Genomic DNA, 25,496 nt, shown 5'->3' on the forward strand with positions numbered 1-25,496 from the left:
GCAGCAATTTGTGCATATATAGCAGGATCATATTCAATTTGTTGCCGCTGACCCTCATAAGGCCCTTTCCCTAGCAACATCTCTAGATTTCTTTGAGGGTAACCGGCTGCTGCATTTCGCCTAGCTGTCTCTGCACAAAATTCCTCATTGGCAACCTTCCATAACAAATATTGTCCTCCATTTAGCACAGATTTACACATGCTGGCCCAATCTGCTGGCGTCATGTCCAAGTTAGTAATGGACTCGACCATGCTCACTGTGAAGGGAGCTTGGGGACCATAGGTTGTTACAGCCTCCTTTAACTGCTTCACTGTTTTAAAATCTAAAGCACGGTGAATTCGCTGCCCTCCTGCCTGCTCAAGTACAGGGCATGCTAATCTTTGAGGTCCTGTCTCAGGATTCCATTTATCAACTACGGGGTTTGAGGGCCACTCAGCTGTCTCTATCGGTGGGGCTGTTGGTTGAATTAAACCCTCTTGTGATAAAACGGAGTTAGTAACAGCCTCCTGTTGTGGCCTTTTTCCTAACAACCCCTTTTCCTTTAAATTTTCTTCCTCTGTCTGACTAGCTCGAGAGACCTTCTCTTTTGCTTGATCTAAAATGTCTTTCTCCATGTTCTGAACCTCTAACAATTTACTTAACATCTTTTCAGTTTGTTTTAATCTACTATAAAGATAACGCAACCCAATAAGATAACACAAAACAAAACCGAAACTGAATGAAGCAAAAACGGAATAAAAAATCGTTGTATCAATTTTCTCTTCCTCAGGGCCGACAAACTTCAAACCTTTAGTCAACCATTTTTTCAAGTTTGCCTGAGAAATTTCTAGGGATAGGCAGCTTGAAAGAAAAACAAAATAAATCAAAAGAAGAACACATTGTTTTTTGAAATGGTCACCCATTCTCTCGCCTTCCCTCAGGGGCGAGCAATTTCACTTACCCCCAAGCTTCAGGCGTTCCGCATACGAGCCACCAGATGCCACAGTCTCTGGCTGGGCACAAATCACAAGTCTCCACACAGCTTGTAGATTCAAACAGCAATTCTTTATTCCCCAACTCACACCGGCCGTCTACAAACACGTTCTGGGGGAATCCACGTTCTCTGCCCAAATCCACTTCCTCCCAAATCCACACTCTGCCCAAATCCACTCCACATGGGCTTCTGTCTCCCAAAATATACTGTCTGACCCTAAGCACTCAAGAGGAACTCAGCAGCAGGATAGGCCCTATTCTAAAGGGGGAACACCCTAATCTCCTATTATGCTAAACTGCCCTATTCTAAAGGGGGAACACCCTAATCTCCTATTATGCTAAACCGCCCTATTCTAAAGGGGGAACACCCTAAACACGGATCCTGCCCTGGTCCTTGAGCAAGGTCACCTTTCAGAAGTCCTTCCACTAGACAGCATGGGAGTAAGCTGGCAAGGAATTTGTCATACCTACTTGGCTGATGGCTCCTAGCAACATGAAGGTAGAGATACACAGGATGAATACCTATGTAACGACAGACACAGAGTTTGGAATGTGCAGTCTTAAGACAATGCCAAGGATTGACAGCTACCACTAGAAGCTGAGAAGAGGCAAGGGAGGATTCTGTTCAGAGGGAATGTAACCCTGTTGACATCTTGATTTCAGACTTCTAACCTCCTGTACTAAGAGAGATTGCTCTGAAGCACCCAGGTTCTGGAATTTTGTTACAGTGGCCATAGGAAACTAATACTCCTATCATGGTACTTATCACACTATGTTGAATTGACTAGGCATTTTTGCTTGTCTTACTCCTTTCTCTTTGAAAAGTGTCATTGAGTCTTTGATAGCTTTGAAATACAATGTATGTATCAGTCTCTAGGAAAAAAAAATCTGAAGCTTAATTTTTCTGGATATAGGATTCTTGGTAGGCATCCATTTTCTTTCAGAGTTTGGTATATGTTGTTTTAGGACCTCCTAGCTTTGAGGGTCTAGATTGAAAAATCAACTGATGTCTGAATTGGTCTCACCTTATACATAATCGGATATTTTTTACTCACAGCCTTTAAAATTCTATTCTTTTTCTGTAAGTTAGGCATTTTTATTATAACGTACCTTGATGTGGGTCTGTTGTAATTTTGTGCATTTGGGGTCCTGGAAGCCTCTTATATATGATTTTCCATTTCATTCTTTAGATTTGGGAAATTTTCTGGTATTATTTCATTGAAAATATTGTGCATTCCTTTAGTTTGTATCTCTGCGCCTTATCTATACAGATAAATCTTAAATTTGGTCTTTTCATGTTATCCCATAATTCTTAGAAGAATGATTTTTTTAACATCTTCTCTTCATGGTCAACTCCATTTTCAAGATGATATATTTTGTCTTTATTGCCTAAGATTCTTTCTTCCAAGTGGTCTAGTCTGTTGGTGATACTTCATATTGAATTTTTAATTTAGTTTATTGTTTTTTTCATTTAGAGATTTCTGCTTGTTTTTTTTTCCCCAGAATCTCTGCCCCTTTATTGAAGTGATCTTTCACTTCCTGTATTTTCTCTGTGATTTCATTCCTTATACCATCCTTTACTTCACAGAGCAGTTCAACTATGTACATTCTAAACTCCCTTTCTGACTTTTCTTCCGCTTTGGTGTCAATGGATTCTGTTATTAGAGTATCTTGTTTTGTTTGGTGTGATTTTTTCTCTTGCTCTTTCATGTTGTTTTTATGTCTACCCATCTAACAGTATGGGTCTGAGGCAGTAGAGTTTGTACCCTGTGAACTTATAATGTCCCTGAAGGTTTTCCAGTACCTCACTGTTAACATGGGAAACAAATAATAACAAAAACTAATGCAAAAAATACATAGCATTAAACCAAATAGTTCGTACTATGACATTTACAATGTTAATTATCACAGTAAACATAAATTTTATGATTAGTTTTTGCCTATAATAAAAACAGCAAGTTTGCAAAAGGACTTACAATTTCAAATGGTGAACAGGGAGAGAACAGAAGTGATGCAGGAGGTGATAATGAGTGAGAAAGAGAGAAGATAGAAGTAAAAAATTAAAGAGTAGAAAAATAATAGAGGTTGGCTGTTAGTAGAAGAACAGAGAAAATTAAGGAAAACAGGTAGGAGAAAAATTATATATAATTTAATTTTTTAAAAAAAATCAAAAATAAAAATAAAAGAATACAAAACAAAACTAAAATATACTGATCAAATATCATAGTTGAAAAAAACTAATTTGTGAAAAATAACTGACTTCAAAAATGCTAGAAATGAGACTAGAAAAAATGAATATTTATAAATGTTCATGTACCATTAAGGTTACAATCAAACTGAGAAAAAGAATAATAATAAAACATAAGAAAAGAAAACAAAAAAAAAATCTTGATGAAAAGTTGAAGAATTCTTTCCATTGGCATTCAAAAGATTCTCAGCTTCTCTTCTCAGCAGTTTTCGGTGGAGTCTTCTGGAGTGTGATGCTCCACCCTTTGTAATGCTAGAATGGTAATCCCTGAGGTGGAATTCCTGGAGATGGCATTTCTGGAGGCAGGGTTTAGGCATAGGTGGGCTTCAGGCCCTTCACTGAATGCCAATTGGTCTAGAGATTTTAAATCAGTGAACCTCTTGCTGGTCCCTGCTGGAAGACTGTACCCCAAAGATCTCCCCTGGGTTCCACTCATGTAACGAGAGAGCCAATTCTTAGTCACTTATGTCACCTGCAGACCCCAAATTTCCTGGTCTTGGGTTCAGTCTGTAAACAATCTCTCCTGAACTCTTCCTGCCCAGATGCATCTCTCCCAGCAGGCCCAGCAAGCAGCCCAATATGAGGGGGAGGGATAGAGCCAGATGGGTTTCTGTGACCAGTTGTCCCCTGTATAAACCTCTCTCCACATTTTATTTTTCCCAGTCACTTATGCACACTCCGTGTTGTACAATATGTATTTACTGGCCTATATTTAGGCCAAACATGGGTTTTCCAGGAATCTGCTCCCTCAGCTGTTGGCCCCCGCACCAGGGCTACAGAATGGTTCCTTCCTTTGTCCTCCGCATGTCACCTAGAGAAATGGCAGTTTCTTTCTCCACACACAGATATCATGCAGCGCATCTTTCAGGTTTGTTGGGCAGCGTCCTTGGTCTCTAAACACTCTGAACCCAGACACACCTCCGGCCTCCCCAAAATGTGGGTTCCTTTAATTCTCTTATCCTTCCACTATGATCACACAGGGATCATTCTGGCTGGTGCTTCTAGCCTGGCCACAGGAGCATCTGTGCCACTGGGTACTTTAAACTTTTTTTTTTTAATTCAACCTTCTGCATGCCCAGTCTCCCTTGAATGCCCAGTTTAAATTCCAGCAAAGTCCTCCCCCCCCTGCCGCCTTATTTTTGTTCACCCACTTTGCGGAGAAGCTGACTGTCTGCTTTCTTGGTTTCATGCCACAGAACAGCTAGGAACTCAACCTCCTCTTTTCTGCCATCTTGAAAAATTCCCCATGCTTCAAGAATTTTGACAAACTCAAGCTTCAAGAAGAAAATTCTTCTTAAAAAGAAGAGAGCTTGCTGGGAGCAGTGGCACATGCCTGTAATCCCAGAGACTTGGGAGACTGAGGCAGGAGGATCACAAGCTCAAAGCCAGCCTCAACAACTTAGTGAGGCCCTAAGCAACTTAGTGAGATTCTGTTGCAAAGTTAAAAAATAAATAGAAAAGGACTGGGAATGTGACTCAGTGGTTAAGTGCTGCTGGGTTCAAACCCCAGTACCAAAAAAAAAAAAAAAAAAAAAAGAAATAGAGAGAAAAAAACTCTGAGAATCCGTACATTCAGAAGAGAAAAATTCAAACAGAAGCAAAACAATAGAAAATACTATTTGCTGAATGCCATATATAATTGTGTGTGTGTGTATATATATATATATATATATATATATATATATATATATATATATATATATATAATTTATATATGTATATATAATATATATCTGTCACACTTGGCATATCAATGATGTAAACAATGAATACCTCTAAAATGTTTTTTGAGTCAAGTTTATTGAAAAAAATGCAAATCAGAGATAGAAATAATAATCAAAGTAACCTCAAATAATTTGGAAGGACTGGAAGAGAGCAGGTATGCTAAAATTAGAACAAAAATCAGAAAGAACAAGGGCAATGTGATAATTTTCAGGCTAACTTCAGCAACAAAACTTCACAAATGTAGAGATACTCAGGTGTAATTAGGCCTATGAATAATATTTGGTTATTACTGGTCCAGTGGGAAAAAAAAATACACATATTGAAGCATATGCACTGCATTAGAAAGAACCCTGAGCTGGGTCAAAAGAGCCCTGTGCTAGTACTAATTCTAAAAAGATTTGGGTCAGTCCCTTCCTCTATGGGGATTGTCTCTAATCTATAAATGCTGGACAAATAAGTTTCTAAAGGTGAAGTTCTTTGTTCCTTTAAAAAAAAAATGAAATTATATTTTGTGTTGATAATTTTCCTTTAGATTTTATTTCGTCACTTAAAATCAAAGCTGTTTGGAAAATATGAAAACCAATAATGAATACTATTTTTGGATACCTGTTTATAGTTATAACAACTTTTATATGTAAATAAGTATTATATTCACCTTACAGGTAAGGGAGCTAGGATTAAAAAAAAAATTATTTCAGTCAGTCTTTTTGACATTGTGGCCAAATGAACTGAAAAGAACAATTTTGGAAGAGAGAAAGTTTTATTTGGGCAATTATGGTTTCAGAGGTCTCAGTCCATAAATGGCCAACTCTGGGCTGGAGGTGAAGCAGAATATCATGTCAGAATGGCATGTAGGAGAAAAGCAGCTCAGGACATGGCTACAAGGAAGCAGAGAGAGATCATCATGGACAAGATATAAACCTCTAAGACATGCCCTTGGGGACCTACTTCTTACAGCCACAACCCACCTGCAGATAGTTGCTGTCCAGTTAATCCATATCTGGGAATTAAGGCTCTCATAACCCAATTATTTTACCTCTTAAACTTTCTTGCATCTTCTCACACATGAGTTTTTGGGGGACACTATGTATTCAAACCATAACATTAAGTTACTTTCCCAAGTTACCTAGAAATAACTGGTGGACTTGAGATTCAACTCAGTTTTGTCAAACTCCAAATTTTTTGTTCTTTTCCACTTTTTTATGCTCTTTTCTTAGGGTATTGCCTGAGGAAAAAATCAGAGAATAACTAGAATGATCAAAGATGTAGACATTTTATTCTATAAAGGAAAATCAAGAAACACTGGCTATTTACTTGTCAAACATCAAAATATATTTTAGTAAAGATGAAATGGTTAAAATTTAAACTATAGTCATACCTCAGGACAACATGGAAAATTTGTTAAATATACTGAAGATTGGGGGATATATAATACAAAATTAAAAAACAAAAAGGAAAGAGTAAGTGTGACTATACAACACATTTTAAAATTTTCTATTTGAAGAAATAACATACAAGGGAAACGTTAAAATCAATAATACAAAAAAGTGCAATAATACAAATAACCATTGCGAATATTCTTCTCGGTTTGTTATCTAAAAGGGAGTGCTATTATTGAGTGTACGTGTACACATAAATTTTTAAAAGAACAAATTAAACAAAAAATAGGCAAAATAAAAGAACATACATTTTATGTAAAAAGAAATTTAAATAACCTATGAACATATAGATACTTAACTTCAAACAAGAAATGCAAAATACAAAAATTAAATTGTCTCCTTATCCAAATGGAAAACATCAAGTGTTTCAGTATGTATAATTATTGTAAGAATATAAGGAAGTTGTTATAGCTTAGATATTTGGTATCCCCCAAAAGCTCATGTATGAGAGAATGCAAGAACATTCAAAGGTGTTCTTAACCCAATTAGTAAATAAATCCCTTTCAAAATGGTGGGTGTGGCTAAAAGAGATGGGTCACGGGGAGCATGCCTTTGGGGTTTATATTTTGTATCTTGTGAGTGGAGTTTCTCTTTCCTTCTTGGTGTGATGTCTTAACTATTTTCCTCTACCACTTTCTCCATCATGATGTTCTGCCTCACCTTGAGCCCCCCAAAATGGAGCCCACTGTCTATGGTCTGAGACCCCTGAAACATGAGCCCCCAAATAAACTTTTCCTCCTCTTTAATTGTTCTTTTCAGGTCTTTTGGTCACAGCAGTGAAAAAGCTGACTAAAATAGAAGTGGAACACACACATTACTTGTAGAAGTATAATCAGTACTATATTTTTGGAGGCAATTTGGCAATGGCTATCAAAATTTTATGCTCATTCCCTTTGCTCAACTTACTGATAGATAATATTTATTACAGAATTCTTTATAATAGCAAGATACTGAAGAACTGATGTGTCCATAAACTATGCACTGGACAATAAATTGTTTTTCATTGAATATTAGAATATTCTACAACTATTAAAAAGAATGAAATCAATGTGCAGTAATATGTTAACTAATAAAGCTTCCTAAAATATATTAGTAGGTGGGAAAATTAAGATATTAAAAATGCGTAGATTATGGTCTTATATATATGAAATTTTTAAATTGTGTATTTTATAAACCAGCTTCTATTCATAATAAAAATAAAATAAATAGTAGTATATATAATAAGTTACCAACATAGTTACCTTTGGAAACAATAATAAGAGGTAGGAGAACCTTTTATTTTTATGTACGTACATTGTGTGCATGTGTACTTATTTTTTTTTTATCAATATGTTCCCTGGGAAACAAGATTTTATCCTATTTTTTGTTTTGTTTTTTTATGAATTTCAGTATGTTTAATAAATAACCATTTTTAAATGCATAATAGCAAATTAAAAGAAATACTGGAAACACCATTTGACTTAGGAAGTCCATTTCTAAGGAATTTACCCTTCAAAAATATGTTAATGAGTGTTTGTAGTAGTAAAAAACTGGAAATGATTCTAGCATATCAATATCATTAGGGATCTTATGGAAAAATGCTGGAACATTTACACCATTGAATACTAGCCTCCACAAAATGGTAGAATGATATGAGCTTGTATGAAAGATATCCAAGACACATTGTTAAATGACAAGTAAAACAAAACATTACACATTTTATATGTGATATGATATATTCTTTAATAAAAAGATAATAGTATGTTAAAAAAATATATATATATATATATAGAAAGAGCAGCAGCAGTAGTGATGTGGTTATAGGTGTTTATGGTGAATTTCTAAGGAGTAGACACAAAAGTGGTTACCTCTGGATGTGGGAATGGTGAGGGGACCTTTACCTACTCTTTTACACCTTTCTGAAACAGAAGTTACAAAGTACGATCATATTTTTTAACAAAAAGTTAACCTTTATCATCATTTAACAAGAGATGAATTATTTTGTACATGTAGTTTGTGTTCTTCAATTTCCTATTACGAAGGCCTGGATAATAATGGCCTTTCTCATCTCTCTGGCTACCAGAGTTCTACTTCTGACTTTTCAACAGCCTGGATGGTCTCCAACATGACTTACATAACTGTCTTCTACCATGGAGTAGATCTGGAATTGTGTAGTTCAAGGAGGTTTTAGACTCAGATAGTCTACTCATCCCTTCCCTCTGAGATGGGAGAAAACTGAGGTTCAGGGAGGTGATGTGACAGTTACTCAGCTAGTAGGTGGCGTGGTCAGGTCAGCTAATGTGCTTCCCAGTGTTCCTGTGTAATCCATACTCACAGGAAAGAGTTCACCAGGATAAAAGACACATAAAATACTAGGAAAAATATAAAGCAAATAAAAAGACTTTAACAAAGTTAGGAAATTGCAGAATTGAAGATTACTGATGCTCCAGACCTGGAAGTAGTAACCTCCACCCCTGTCTACCACTCGAATATTGAATACTAGAAAATAAGCTATTTATTCTTTCATGGGCTATAACAACTGCCTTACAAAAAGAAAGAAAGAAAGGAAGGAAGGAAGGAAGGAAGGAAGGGCAGTATGATACCACCTACAAAATTGTGTAGGTAAGAAAACTGGACTTACTGTTTGTTCACTTCAAGCAAAAGAACTTCTTAGGGTTCTTATTCTCTGTTCCCCAACCAATGTCCCTCTTATGCAGCAGACAGAGCACTAATTATATTGTATTGACTTACTCTGAATTTAGTTTTGCTTCTCACTAAATTTGACTTACAGATGATTTTTCACCCTGGTAGAGTTTGGGGCTTGTTTTTTAGGTATTCTGTTTCTCTTTCTGTATGGGCCCAGAATGGGAGTTAGCAATTGCAAAACCCCAGGCATGCTTTATTTCATTTTGTCAGAATCCATTATGGAATTCTGTATGAGAAATGGGGTGTTCAAGTTTATTTTGGAACAGAGCTCATGGCTGTCTCACCAAGCTCAGTATGACAGGACTAGGCAATTGACTAGAGAGGGGTTTGGCTGGCAGCCAGCCTCATTCCATGCAGTCTCCCCAGAACCTCATCTGAATATATTAATCTGTCAGCATGTACTTGTCTATGTGCATTACATGTGTCTCTCTTTATTATCCTGTTTTCCTCTAATTTTGAAGGTTCTTACTTACCCTCAAAATCTAGGAAACTTACAGGGTCATAGTAAATATACCCAGTAAAATCCTCATAGACATGAATGGATAAAAATGCTTCCATCCCAGTCAGATCATGAAACCAACACAAGATGAATATTTTTACATTTCTGCTGTTTAAAAATTATTAAAACTGGAATTCATAGAGGTTAAGAAATGCTTGAGTAGAAGATGAGGGGCTTTAAGGCACACGATAATCTTAAGTAGCTTATCAGTTTTGGGATACTCCTTTCTTCTATCATACTACAGATTCTATGCCTAAAATTCTCTGATTTCCTCTTTCAGGTGAATGGCATTGACCTCCGTGGAGCATCTCATGAACAGGCAGCTGCTGCATTAAAGGGAGCTGGACAGACGGTGACCATTATAGCACAATATCAACCTGAAGGTCAGTCAGAACCCAAACTTACAATGTTCTGATATGTCTCTGTGTAAAAGTGAATCCACATTACTGATCGCCTATATTAACCATAGTCACCATCAACAATTTTTAAAATTACCTATAGGGAAAACTTCATAATTAATGTCCAAAGAACATGAGACCCTCAATGACAGGATTAGGTAATTGGCCAAAGAAAATACCAGGAAAACATCAGGCAGTTAGGCTCATAGAAAAACTTGAATTCAAATAAATATCAACCAACATCAGCTTTATTTCATTTATATTTTTATCTAATATGCATTTTTGGTCACTAATGTATACTATAAAGACAATTTAGATTTATGAAGCAAAGGAGAGATATTTCATTTATACAGGTAGACCGTAGTCTCTCCTTGTGGCATTAATTTAGTTCTCATGAACACTACTATGGTTTAGATGTGCCCTTCCCCCACTTTTCTGCTATACTGTTCCTTGTTTGGAATAAATCACTGCAAAAACTGAGACTTGGTAAGATGGCATTGTCATCAATTGGATTAGCCAACTAAAAATTGATAAGATATCTGAAATTGGATTAGCTGTACCCTACTCTTTCATTTATTTAAACATCTGTTTATGTGTTCAGAATGAGGCTCAACAAGACAACTGGGATATTACTTCTTGTATGATTTATTTCTTAGAAAATTCATTTATAGATTGCTTTCTGGCTAGTAAAACATACTAAGCACATTCTGTACTACTTGGACTAGACCTTGTACAAAAAAAAGAACATGGCTTCTGTCTTCAAGAAATGGAGTTAATTGCTTTTGTTTTGTGGTTAGCAGAGAGTTTGAAACACCTGAAATTGAGAGTAGAAAATGTCATTAAGGAAGAGCCTCTGTGCTTGTGGGTGTCAGGAGCTCCTTTGGTCTTTTCAAATGATTATTAACTTCTTTGCCTGTTAGGAAGACTGAGGTTTGTGTCTTGCCTGTAGCAATTTAGGTTTTAGTATCTATTATGGTGGCCAATTTGCATATGCAGAACAGGATAAAGAAAACATTTTCTTCAATGTGTATGTTAGTATGTTACCTTTATTTCTTTGTTTATAACTGACTTTAGAATTAGAATTTGCAAGTAAGTTCTACAAATTTTTTTATAAATATTGTGTCCTTTGGCCTATGACACATATGGCTAGTCCACTGGTGGAAAGGAGATTTGTGATGGTCAGAGATGGATGATGCCAGTGACCATGGAACGTGTTCTTCCCAGACATATTTGGGAAGTCTTTTTACTTCTTAAATTTTAGTACATCTTTTTTTCAAATAAAAGTAAAGCAAATATTATAAAACAGAAAATGAAAATAACTGACTTAACATCATTTGATTAACAGATTTTACATCATACAGAGTAAGAACTTTTTCATTGGAATCCTCCATTTCCTTCATTGCTGTTTTCTGTCAGTCTCTAACACTATGCCCTTCCCTATACCCTGGGACATGGCATAAATGTTTTGTCCTTGACTGCTTTCCTATATCTGAATATTTTATCTTAAATAAGTCTGCAGATTGATAAAGTGATTAGAACTATAGAAGGTCTTAAGAGTGGTCAAATAACCATGAACACAATGATTCCAGGTTTTGAAGTTTACAATAAAAGACAAACATGCTCTCATTCTATCAGTATAAATCCTCAACTTCTTACAGAAACTTTCTGTAGCTTGGTTTCCTCAAGCAATATACTTAATTTGGATAATGTGCTGTACTTTATCAAGATGCCTATTCTAAGCATGTTTTATAAATCACATAATTGCCTTTAAAGTGCTCTAAAGAAACCTGCAAATAATAACAGCAAACTTCTTTCAGAATGCCAAAATACAGATTGAATTTACAAAATGACTTCCCTATTGTAATAGTCTGTAGTCTAATTTGTCACAACTTTAAATCAGTTGAAAATGTAGTAATAGAAAAATGAAGCAATCAGTTTTATTCTCCCCTTTGCAAACTTTATGTGTAACCAAGCCTTAATTGAACTATTGTTCAGACTGGAAAATTGATTGTTTTGGTCATGTAGGACCATTTAAATTATATAACATCTCTTGGAAATAATGAATAATTTACTTTTAAAATGACAAGTGAAATAAAAACTGTTTTGTGAGATTTCATCAGAAAATTTTCATCAGAAGCCAGGCATGGTGACTGGGCACACACCTATAATCCCATTATACATTATTGTCCCCTGTACTAGGGAGACTGAAGGAGGAGGATCACAAGTTCAAGGTCAGTCTCAAAATATCTTAGCAAGAGTCTGTCTCAAAATCAAACAATGAAAGGGCTAGGAATGTAGCTCAGTGGTAAAGCACCCCTGGGTTCAATCCCCAGTATGAAAAGAAAAAAATCTCACTAGCTTTCTTTCATTTGCACCAATGTCGTTACTCTTATGGTAATGCTAAAAGAAGATTTTGATGACATCTCTTTCCATATGGTCAATGGCAAAGCTTCCAGAAAATATGTTTTTCAGCCACCTTCAAATACTTTATCAGGAATTCTGTAAATGCTTTCCCTGATATTACCAATTATTTAGAAAAATTTACCCTCTACCCCAATAATGTAGCATTTGTATTCATCTTCAAGGAAATTTTTAAAAAATTTTTGAGGAGAAAGGACCTTTATACATTTACTAGAGATCAGTTCCTGAAGACATATGACCAAATTTTATGATAATGTCACTATTTTTAAGAACCAAGAAATATCAGAGAAGGGATAAACTTACAGGGGTCAGAACAGTGCAATAGTACTTTGTGGAAATATGGGAATGAGGGCTGACTTGAAAACAGATGAGATTTCTGTTTAAGATAGTAGAAAGCATATCTTGTTTAAGATTATAAGCTCCATGTATGTAGACACCATACCTGGATTTTGTTCACTGACAGAACTGTATCTAGCCTTATAATTGGTATTTCTTAAAGAGCTGCTGAACTGATGGATAAAAGTTTAGCATACCTCAGTACTTAAGTTTCCACTTGATGGGAATTAAAGATTAAAGAGATTCTTCATTTTTACTTACTTGCTCTTTTCATATTTGTTTGAAAGACAGAAATTAATTGCTAAATAAATGTGTGGTACAAAATATGAAACTATTTCCAACTGTTATGTTTTCACAGTGTTTAGCACATTTTTAAAAATAAGTAATATTGTAATATATATTTATATATTACATTTATGTACATTATTATACTAGAGCAATAAATGACTTCTTTGTCAAGTTTCACTCTGCCAAGTGAGGCAGAAATTATGCACGCGTTTGCTTAAAATAAGCTTGGTCCTGGTTGTCTGCATTACTCTATCCATCATCAATCTTATGTAATGTGTAGTTCAATGTAGTAGAATTAAATCCAGTTTGAAAAATCTCATACAATTGATGTTTCCCTCTGGTGGTAGGACTGAAATTCATTTTGCCACCTTTTGAAATTCAGTTGTGTAGTGTGCTTACCTTGAAATTAACATGTGTTAGATTAAAAATAAGAAAATACTGAAGTTTTTTTTTTCTTTTTTCTTTTTTGAGACCTTATATCTGATATGTCAGGAATGATTTTATTAAGCATTACAGGGAATCAGTATCTGTAAAAACTTGAACTTTTTACGTTCAATTAGTGAAGTTACTCAGTATCACTTCACACTAGGAAACACAATGCCCTATATACTCACACGCACACACAGTTATGAACGCACTTGCCCGTGCACACACACATAGCCTTCCAGTCACCTTCTCCCACTGCTTTCTGAATTATCTTTCTAAAAGACATGACCCCACCGTGTCTCTGTGCACAAGCCCCTGCCCTTCCCACACCCTTCCCTGTAAATCACACTAGCACCCAGAGCTTTGTCCTTTTTCACCTTTCCCTATTGCAGGGGTCTACTACCTGCTCCCACACTTAGTTCTGAACTGCCACATATCTGTGCCTTTTCTTCATGGGTTCCTACCTGGAATGTTTTTGTTCTCCCTTTTTACCTGCATGGTTCCTAGTCATCTTGAGGACCCTCAGATTTCAATTTTCTACGAAGCCAATTTTAATCTTCTCAGTCATGTTGATTGATTCTTTCTCTGAGTTCCCCAGACATTGTTTTCAGACACTTGGTATATTCCCTTATCAAGATCTGCACATTTCTTCATTCAAGTAAGCTCCTACAGAGCAAGGAGCCTTCTATCACTCATTTTATCTCTTCTACTAATTTGCTCAATACAAATTTGACTGTACTTTATTAATGTATTATTAAGTTAGTCTCCCCTTGTTTTAGAACATTGCCGTATAATAGCAATATAATAGTTTCAGTGTTTTAACAAACAAATATTAATAATAAGTGCTTAAGAAATGTTTATTGAATAAATATTACATGAATACCTAGAGTTTTTATATTTAATGCAGAAATAGTAAATGAATCTCTGGTTTGGACATTTGGTGTTGATGTTGATAGAGTTTTTAGATGGTGCCTTTTTGCCTTTAGTGAACCTGATAGATGAACTCCCTTTCTACTGCACTGCAGAAAATCTATAGGTTTTGCTTTATAATATAGCACACACACAAAAAAAAAATTATTAAAGCCCTAACAGTTTTTAAGCTTGGAGAAGCCAGTTTTTAGTACCATCAATGAATTAAAAATACTTTGTTTATGACATAATTATATATTTTTCAAAAAGGATCTAAGAGTATTCTCCTGGCTAAGATCAGGGCAAAGATTTACAATATTTCTTGCCTTCTCACTTATATAATAACTACTATATTTAATATGAGTTAACTGACTAGTATTGAAATTATAAAGCACCAGAAGTTCACTTGAAATACCATGTGGACAATAAAAATCACTGAATAAAGTGCAAAATAGAAACAATTAATTGCTAAGCTGTCTCTATGAAGATAAAAGTTTTTACAGATACTGGTTCCCTGTGATGCTCAAGGCAAATAACTGCATCTTTGCCTCTAATCTGACTACTCAGAGTATTCAGAATGGACTAAAGGGGAGCAAAAGGGTAAGGTCACATCAGCAAGCAATATCTATATCAGCAGACAATAGAGGGGCCTGATTTTCTTTGCTTTTTATTCTTTTTGTTTATTTGCTCTTTTTAGTTATACATGGCAGTAGAGTATATCTTGACATATGTATACAAACATGGGGTATATTGTTTTCTAATTAGGATCCCAGTCTTGTGGTTGTACATGATGTGGAGTTTTACTGTGGTGTATTCACATATGTACACAGGAAAGTTATGTCAGATTCATTCTACTATCTTTTCTATCCATATTCCCTGCTCCCTTCCCTTCATTCCTCTTTGTCTACATTGAACTTTTATTCTTCCCCTCACAACCCCTTGTTGTGTGTTAGCATTTGCATATCAGAGAGAACATTCAACCTTTGTTTTTGGGGATTGGCTTATTTCACTTAGCATGATGGTCTCCAGATTCACCATTTACCAGCAAATGTTCTTGCCTTTTATTCTTTAATTTGGGTATTTGAGATTCTTTTAAAAGAAAAACACAAGAGACAGCATTGATTATTGCCTGGAGACTTATAAGTACAGTCTGTTTTATGGAATTATGGCAGAAGGATGATGTGGTTTCGCATTTATACATTCATTCAATCAATAGGTATTATTTTCTGAACACACACTATGCTTCAGTCAGTGTTTAAGGAAATAATAAGCAGTGAACCATAGCAGGTCCTCTCAAATATCAAATGTGTCATATGAATGTTAAGCAGTACAAAGAAATATGAAGCAAAGTAAGATGAAATACATAATGGCCAGAGAAAGGTATGCTAATTAGAGGAATTTTGAGCAAATATCTGAAAGAAATAAGGGAGTAAGCCACACGGGCAGCTGGGAGAAGAAATGAATCATTCTAGTCTTGCTCTACCAAGTGTGGTCCATGGGCCAGCAGCAGAGACAGATATTAATGAAAATTTCTTAGAAATGCAAAATTTGGAGTCCTAATCCAGGCCTACTAAGCCATAATCTTTATCTCATCAAGATGTCCAGTTGATTTGTATGCCCGTTAAAGTTTGAGAAGTAGGAGCTGAGGTTGTGGCTCAACAGTAGAGCACTCACCTAGCACATGCAAGGCACTGGGTTCCATCCTCAGCACCACATAAATATAATTAAATAAAACAAAAGAATAAAAAAATGTTTGAAGTACTCTAGTATGCTTCAGAACCATGTAAAAATTGTCATTGTCACTACTGGATTTGACTCCCTCTATCTGGAGCATTGGCACATGAGACTGTGTCACTAGAGTTGATTTATGACATGTGGCAGCTAATTATTGGTCATGGCTCATTTGTTTCACTAGGGATGCATAGGTTGTTCTTGAGGTAATTTAGGAGGCTGTGTGTCATTGAGTTCTACTTTGCCTTGTCCTCCCCTTTAAATACAGTCTAACAAACAAATTCATATCTTTCTATAAGACCTTTGAGATTCTGAACGTGTTCAGGCTTCATTTTCTTTAGCATAGCTTCTCTCATAGTTAAGTAAAGAAGTAGTAAGTGAGGTAAGGTAAGAATGAATCCCATCACGTTAGATGCTTCTGTGAACCAAGAGAAAGTCCTTTGGGCATCACTCTAAAATATCTTTGAGTAACATTATTTTTTAAAACAAAATCATATAAATAATCTTTTTTAACTTCTTATAAGTTATAAGGCTAATTCCAATTTTTTTTTTTAAAAAAGTACATGTTTCTTTCAACAATAAATGAAACTTTGATCTGATTTGGGGTAACCACTGACTTAGAGCTTAAACCACAGTTAGATGCAATGGCATATTTCTCTGTGAGGTCGATGATATAATGAACACTTAAAATAAATATGTAACTTAGGCCTGAAGAACAAGACACCTGTACCTGAAGATTCTCAGAAATGTGAGTACATACACCACCCAAGAAGCTTATTTACAATGCAAAACATAGTGCTTTATTTAAATCAACATCTATGCAGGTTTATGCATATGAATGAGCAGCTGTGGCATGTTGAAATATTTTTTCAAGGCAAATAACTGCATCCTAAATGCCCATGCAAGATTTGCTAAGTCCAGCTGTGAATCTTGGTCAAAAATTGCACCAGCACCATCAGGGAACATTTAAAATGAGATTTTTGAAGGGAAAGTCCTGTGTCAGACTCTGGACTGGGAGAGAGTTTTCTAGAGCAAACTCTTATTATGTGACCTTATGCTATTTCATCGTTAAGAGTTTTTTTTCTCACCTATTTAAAAAAACAAATGGTTAGGGTAGGAAAGGTACTTTCATAAGAACTCTTACACTTATTAAACTTTAAATTTAAGCTTAAAAATCTGGTGGCATAGAAGCATAAGTTTCATTAGTTTTTTAATGCATGAGAAGAAATGAATACACAATTTAATTAACTTGATGGCTTCTGTGTAGTTTAACTAGAATCACTGAAAAATAAAAACTAAAAGTTGTAAGAATCCTTAAAGATCATCTTGTCTGGTTTCCTCATTTTACACATGGTGGGGAAATAAAGTTCATCAGCACCCAAATAAGAAAGTAATTCAGTATCTTACTATTGTCATATTTACTGAAGTTAAGGGTAGCTGGACCTTAATTCTTTTAATTCACTATAGCCATTGATGAAGGGGTAAGACTTAAACATATTATAATCTAGTAGATATAAAGGGGTCAAAAATTCTCTTGGGAGCTGGGCTCCGTGGTGCATGCCTGTAATCCCAGAAGCTTGGGAGGCTGAGTCAGGAGGATTGAGAATTCAAAAACAGTCTCAGCAAAAGCAAGGCTCTAGGCAACTAAGTGAGACCCTGTTTCTAAATAAAATACAAAATAGGGCTGGGAATGTGGCATAGTGGCTGAGTACTCCTGAGTTCAATCCCCAGTACACCTCCCCACACACACACAAAAAAAATTCTCTAGGAGCCTTAAGGCTTTCTAATATGCACAACTTGACTCTTTCTATCTTGTTACTGTTGTTAAATGTTATTGTTCATGTATCACAGTTGAATTCTGTATTCATGAAATTATTAAATATGTAAGGAATTATTTTTAATTAGAAAATAATCATAAACCTAGAAATACTAATACTTAAATAAATAGTTGAATTTAGTATAATTTTCTTTTTCCCCATCCTGACCTCTTCCTGTAACACCCTTTAATCATCCATCCATCTGTTCACTCATCTATCCATCATCAATCAGTTCATCCTTAGTGATGCTTTGCATTGCCAAATACCAGATTTCTTTGAAGTTTCATCAATTCTGGCTTAATTAATCTGAATGGCATAATGTAATTTTTACTGAATTAGTAAAGAAACTTAAATAAAACTTCATATGATTTTTTGCTTAGCCATGTCTTTCTCCAAGATCCTCTAACAGATAATGCCTCTACCAGCAGCCAGAAATCTTTTCCCAGCTACCTTCTAATTGCTTTTGTGTTATCCCCAATCTCCATCTAACATGTAACTCTAAAGAATATAACAAACAAAAAAAAAAAGATGATTTCTGCTTGTGGAGTCTGCAGATTCATGGAAGGTTCTTTCCAGATACCTTAATGATGATGCTGCATTCCTTCTCCTATGCCCAAACCCCATTTTGAAACTTGGACAATGTAATGAGAATAAAAAGCAGGTATCATTTCATGACTCTTATAAAACTTTATTGACCTCATTGTCTATCTTGAGAACGTTATATGTCAAACTCATATCAAAGGGATTAAAATTGTGTGGGATTTTTAATTATTTGGGGGCTCTCTTGGCACCTAGTGACATAAGTCTCTTAATACTGGAAGCAACCTGTGCTTTCCTGTGCTAGAGACATTTTGACAACCATTCATACCTACCATTAGCAATACCCAAATCAAATGCATGGAAGTAAAGGTTCCTTATCTTATTCTCAACTGTACCAGTTTTGCAAAATGAACAGGCCTCACTAGCTAACTCCTTCATTTTATACAGAATTTCAGGATGTTAGAAAACTGTAAAAGAATGTTCCAGTACACAAGCAGAAGAGCAATATAAACCAAGGGAGGTTAAAAATACCTATGAATTTCATTCCATTTTCTGGATGCTCCATTCTGCATTTTTTCTTGAATATTCCCCTACTTAAGCCAGTCTTCAGATTTAAGTAATGAGGCATTTTTCTTCTCCTGTTCCTGACTCTGCAGCCAATGCTTTATTGACCAAGTAACATTACTTTTCTGAACATTGATTCCCTTGGTTGTTGGTTAAGGTGTTTGAGAGATAATTCTCAGGGCTGTTTTCTGCTAACATTCTGTAAAATTAAACTTACCATGTCTTCTAATTAAAGCGTGTCATCAAAGAACAATTATTCCAAGCAGGTAATTTCTAAATATCCTCCTTTCATTTCATACATATTAAACACATAAAAATTCTGCTTTCACCCACTTAGAGGGAGGAAAAGATCTGTATTTGTGTAAATAGGATTTAAATCCTTCAATAATGGTTTTAAGTTCAATTCAGATAGAAGCACTTATTGCTTGTTGGGGGTTTTAAGATTAACAACTTACTGTGCATATTCTTTTTGTTTATAGATCCATTGTTGCCTATATCTTATAGAGTAACAAAATAAAGTGTAATTGCTAGGTTTGGAAATACATTTACTGAGGCTAAAATGAAGTAATATGAAAAAAATCAATTTCAGAAAATCAAGGATGCAGAAAGCTGAAATAGTGGAAATACCATGAATTCTGAAAATCACAAATAGTGGCAGCTTTAGTATAGAAAATCCAAGCCCAGGAAATGTAAAATATTTATTGTTAATGTACTTTATAGATTCCTAATTCAAATAGGATTTCTGATAGACTCAATGGCTGAGTCTATAAAAGGCAAAAGTATCTAAATTGTACTTTGGTTTAAAACAATCTTCTTGAATCCCTCTCAGTTTCATTAAACTCATCATATATCCCCACTTCTAAGGATAATTTGCTTTATTAATAAAAAGTTGCTGACACATTGGGAAAATTAAGTAATAGCAGGAAAAAATTCATTCAGTCTTCATTCAACTAATAATTATTAAATGTTTCCAATGAGTGACATGATGCTTTGGATATTGGAGCTAGAAGGATAAGCAAAATAGATGTGGTCCCTGCCTGAATGGATCTGCAGTCAGCCAAGCAAAACCACACCAGTGAATTACACAAGCCGAGCTGAGCTCTCTAGGAAAAAAAAAAAAAAATAGATCTTGAAATTAGAATCAGAACACACAAAACCAGACCAAACAAAATACCCTGACCTACCTAGATTAGAGGTTCGAGAAGAATGTAATACTTTGTTTCATCTGAAGGGTGAGTAGGCATCGATTTGTCAAAGCACAGCAGGAGTTGTAAGGAAGATTATTTCAGAAGGGAAAGGTGTATAAAATCATCCTAGAAAGAGAGGATGGTGCAATGGAGGAACTGGCAGCAAACCACAGAAAGTGGGAGAAACACTGTAAAGAAGCAGAAGAGAGAGACCAGGTCAGTCCCTCCAGACTGTACAGACATTTGGCCCATTTTCCTGGAACTAATAAGAGGTCTTTGAAATGTTTTTAAGCCCAGGAATGGCAGGATCAGACTTACTCTTTAAGACGATGTCTCCAGCTGCTGACCAGAGGGCACTGAAGGGTCTGGAGAAGGACTACAGGAGCCCCCTTATCTGTCGTGAATATATTCTAAGGTCCCTAGTGGATGCCTGAAACTATGGATAGTTTTGAACCATACCCACAGTGTTTTCTGTACATACCTAACTATGACAGAAGAAAAGTAAAAGATCCACAACAAATAATAAAATAAAACAAGTATAACTATTACAATATAAAAAAAGAACAAGCATAACAAAAGTCATGGGATTATCTCTCTCTCAAAGTGTCTGAATTCTTCATTGTACGAAAGCAATATTTTTGGACTATGGTTGAGCATGGGTAATTAAAACTGCAGAAAGAAACCTTGAATAAGGGGCATTATGGCAGTTGATGGTCTTGGTGAGAAATAGTGGTGGTTAGACCAAAGTGGTGGCAGAATAGGGAGAAAGAAGTAGACTCAGGGAGAAAGTGGTTTATACATAAATAGACACAAAAATTGGCTTGTTAGAATACATAAATTCATCCAAACCATTAAATCATAGCAAGACATTATTGACTAGTTTCTCCTTTGGAGAAAAGCATGCTTTATTAATCTCTGTAGCCTTATTCCCTTGAACAGTGCCTGGCTCTTAACAGACATTTAATAAATGTGGAACAAATGAAAATAAAATGAATGATGCCAATGATAACTATCATTTTATGGGAACTCTCTTCAATATTTTTATTTTAGCAAAAGCAGAGTAAATAATAGAGAAAAAGAAAAGCAAAGAAAGGAAGATGGTTGGAATAAATAAAATAATTAAAACTAGCAGGTATGTATGCCTGATGATATTCTAAAATCTCCACACATGGGAACTCAAACTTCACAAATACTTATAGGTTCTATTGTTTTTCCTATTTTATAGATGAGGAAACTGAGACCCAGAAAGCATCAGTGGTTTTCCCAAGGTCATACAACTGACTAGCAGAGGCAGAAAAACTCCAGAGCAACCAGCACACTTAACTGAATACTCATAGAAGAAAGGAAAAGAAAACAGATCAAGCAATGATAAATGAGTTGGACAGAGAGAAATGGAAAGGGCTAGAATGGATGTTGGATGTGGAGAAAACAACAAAGGACAGAAATGACAATACAGGGGTCAGAGGGGACAAATGGGTAGGGAAATAGGAGGATTTGGGTAGGCAGGGTTGCAAGCTTAGTGCTCAGTTGTGATTGAGAATGGAGACAGGCAGTAGAGACTTGGAGTAGGCCCTGGAAAGATGAACACATACGGACTTTGGAGGCGAGTTTGCTCTTTTTAAAAAAATTGTTGTTGTGGCTTTTTGGAACATGGGCATCTTCGGCCTGCAGAATGGATCTGAGAATAGTTATGGGTATAAACTGGCATCAAGGTAGGCAGAGGACTCAGCACTGACCAACCGTGAGGCCTTAAGTGAATCACGACCTCTCAGTGCCCACGTGTGTTCACCTATAGCATAGGGGCAATCATAGGTACCTTCCAAAGTTGTAGAAGAATTGGAAAAAATGGGTGTAGAATGTTTGGAAGGTAATAGGCCATCCATAAATGACAGCTAGTTTATAAGAGTTGATAATAAGCATGTTGGAGTAAACGCTGTGCTTCCCTCTGCTCTGTCAGACCTTTGCAAGGCACTTCGAACCATCCCTGAGAGGGTCGGAGAACTTCACAGAGTTTACGAAGCAGCCATGAAATCAGATAGCTATGGTTCAAATCCCAGATCCATAACTAATAGCTGTATAGTCTCCTACACATTACTTTACCTCTTAGAATCTTGTTCTTTTTCTGTAAAATGAAGATTCACACCTACATCTCAGAATGACTCCTGAGGATTAAATGGAGTGCATGTATAATGCCACATATAGCTCCTGACAGATAGATCTCAGTAAGTGGGAACTAGCATTATTATAATAATTATCTGATACCCTGTTGTGCGGTTATTATATGGAGAGAGAACAAAATAAACCCAGAGGGAAAAAGAAAATTGAGACGACCCTGAGAGGCTATTACAGGCATTTAGGAGATTCTTCCAGTAACAAACTGACGTGGAGATAGCACCCTGTGTGGAAGAGTCTTGGGTTCCAGCAGAGGAATGACAAGAGCAAGGGAGAAGAGAATAGAAGAGTCAACCTGGGCCCTGGCCACCACTCCTGCCAGGCTTTGGTTTTCATGCTTTGCCCTGGACACATGAAGCAAGAATTCTAGCAACAAAACAGTTTGGGAGCTATTGAACAGAAAGCAAGAAAATCTTTTCAAATTAAGATTTTTATGTAGTTAGGGCCTAAAAAAGTCACAAGCTCAGATACTTTTCTACTAGAAGGTGACTCCATGAGCTCATCATCAGATTTTCTATCTTGACTGCTATGTCTTCACATGCCTAGAACAGGGGCTGACACATTGTGAGCCTCAATAAGTATGTGTAGAATAAATAAATGAGTTAAACAAATGTCCTTGCTTTTCAGTTTTTCTTGGAAGTGCAGGTGGAAAAATAAATTCATCCTCACTGAAATGCCTGTTGAGTAAGCTTAGGAAACTAGAATTCCCAAACATTGGTCTCTGGGTTAGGAGGTAAGCTCAATGAGAGAGCACTTGCCCAGCATGGCTAAGCTCCCCCCCGCCCCCACCAAAAAAATCTGATATTAATGCCAAAAAAACTAATTGTTCTATGAGAGTAGATCTTGAGTTTCCATGAATAATTGTGATATTGATGTCAACCAGACTGACTAAATACAAAGACACTCTTCCTTTTACTTTGGTGGGAAAACAGAAAATTAAGCAAATGAACCTACAAGTGGTGTTGAGAAATTTTTAGTCTGGGAGATATTAAATTAAATATCAGCTATCACATGTATAAGGCTGTAGTTTTTGAAGAGCTTTCACATGCTTCTCAATGTATCCACAGAACAGTTGTTCTTCCCCAAGAAGTGAAGAGACTGGTGAAGCCCAGTGAAGTTAAGAGATTTTCCCAAAGTCATGCAACCAGACATTGCTATAAGCTGAACCTGCACCCAGATGCTCTGACTCCATTCTTTGTGCATCATACTCTTATATAATTCTTCTATCCAAGTAAGAATAATTGAACCAATGTAGACTTCTCAGGCTTTCCATAAGTTTACTAAACAAACTTATTTAGAGAAAATAGTTACTTGTTAGTATTAATATTAGTATGTTGAGTAAATGTTTGGTCATACATAATTTTAAACTTTTTAAAAATGATAATATATATCACGAGTTCAAAAAATCAAAATAATATTAAAAGGAAGTGAGACGTCAAACTTTATCTTCATTGACTCTCTTTCTTCTTGCCACTGTAAATACTCATTTAATTAATAAGAAATTTATTTAAATAAAATCTGGAACTGAGACCATAAAGGAATATAAATAAATCTTATTGACAATGTTTTAACAATGAGAAAATATAATCAATAGGAGAATGCATAAGACCCTGAAGAGCTAAGGAGGAAAATTTATTTCTTAGTTTACTTATCACGGACACCTCTTCTTCATGCTTTTTAATATTTCCCCAAATCAGAAATTATTTATAAATGTTAGATTTTCTTTCAATGTGACTATTATAACACTTAAAGTACTGAAAATTGCCAAGGGATTGCAGGTTTCAAAAGAAAAGTTCATTTACTTGTTCTTCATTAACTGGAATGTTTTCTTAGAAAAAAAAAAATGGAACATTTAGTATCCTTTAAAGAGGTCACAGTAGTCTAAAGAGATGTCATGGTTAAAGCCACCCCATTCCCTTAGAAACATGGGCAAGACTTAACTAGTTTCACATAGTAGACATCTTCATATAAGGATTTTCAAAATTCTTTATTATTTAGTAGTACATAAGTCTTTCTTTCTTTGTGGTTACTCAGCCATGGCCTCATAGAAGCTCATGGGCCTTGATTCTGATTTCAGGTTGGCTAATGGCTCTGTGAACTTGAGCAAGTCATTTCACCTTTCAGAGTTTATGTGATGACTCTGAAGGGCTTAGTGCTGATTTGACTATTGACTACTACATAACACACATTCCTCCAGAGCACTTTTCCAATAAACAGATATAACATAATAAAAAAATGACCTTATAAATTATTGATTTGATTTTTTTCATAATATAATTATCACATCCCATTTTAGTCAAATTTTAACATTGTTATTTTAAGTATTTCTTAAAAAATCTACACTCATTGTGGGAAGTTTTTTCAGTATGCAAAAGGAGGAATGATAGAGGTTTAGTGACAGTTTCCCACTGTTATATCCTTAGTAATGAGCAACAAAAACACAGAGGACATTCCAAAAGAAACCCAATTACTTATGAAATTTCAGACAAATTGCTATTTTGAGTGGAAAATAATGAAAGTAATGTGTCTACACAATCATCATCAAAGCAAAACTGATACAAAATCCAAAGAAATGAAAATGTGAAGATTTTAGAGGTGGGGGTAGATGGCAAGAGTACATGCAGAGAAAATTGCTGAGGAAAATCAAATGTTTTCAACTTGGCTAGTTCCATTTACCGTTAAGAACACATTTTCCCCTCCTTGTAATAGATTCAAGAGAAACTATTTTCAGTAGCCTGTTGATATGTGAATATTCAATCTTATTGGAAGCAAAGAAAGTTAATTTTCTTGTTTACCTTTTATTTGTTCCTTTTGTGGTTATTGATATTGAAATGTTAAATATGCATTATTATAGATTTTTCTGAGCTGTTAAATTTCTCTTACAATTTGTGTTTCCTTGTTACGATTCTATATCTTTGTCTTTTCTAATTATGAACCAAACATACAAAGTTAAATTTTACTTAGATAGAACCTGAGATAACAGAGCAAGCTATAAAGAAAATGCAAATATATCTGAACATAAACTGTAAAATGCCTTATTTTATAAAATAAGAGTTGATCTTTAGAAAAAAAATGAATGCTTGTATCAAGTAGTTGCTATAGGTTAGGAACAGTCTTAGATACTTTTCATCTAAGTCAA

At 35.4% G+C, this 25,496-nt stretch overlaps 1 protein-coding gene across 11 annotated transcripts in view; it reads left to right on the forward strand.

Annotated features, from left to right (window-relative positions):
- The window catches only part of Dlg2 (discs large MAGUK scaffold protein 2), a 1,165,863-nt gene that overhangs the window by 844,043 nt on the left and 296,324 nt on the right, over positions 1–25,496 (forward strand). For all 11 annotated transcript variants that reach the window (XM_076843911.2, XM_076843917.2, XM_076843908.2 and 8 more), the window contains one exon: positions 9,849–9,951. In XM_076843911.2, coding sequence (XP_076700026.1) covers positions 9,849–9,951 — 103 coding nt within the window. The remainder of the gene's footprint in view (positions 1–9,848; positions 9,952–25,496) is intronic.

This window comes from Callospermophilus lateralis, chromosome 2 (genome assembly GCF_048772815.1).
Source record: "Callospermophilus lateralis isolate mCalLat2 chromosome 2, mCalLat2.hap1, whole genome shotgun sequence".
Classification (NCBI taxonomy): Eukaryota; Metazoa; Chordata; class Mammalia; order Rodentia; family Sciuridae; genus Callospermophilus; species Callospermophilus lateralis.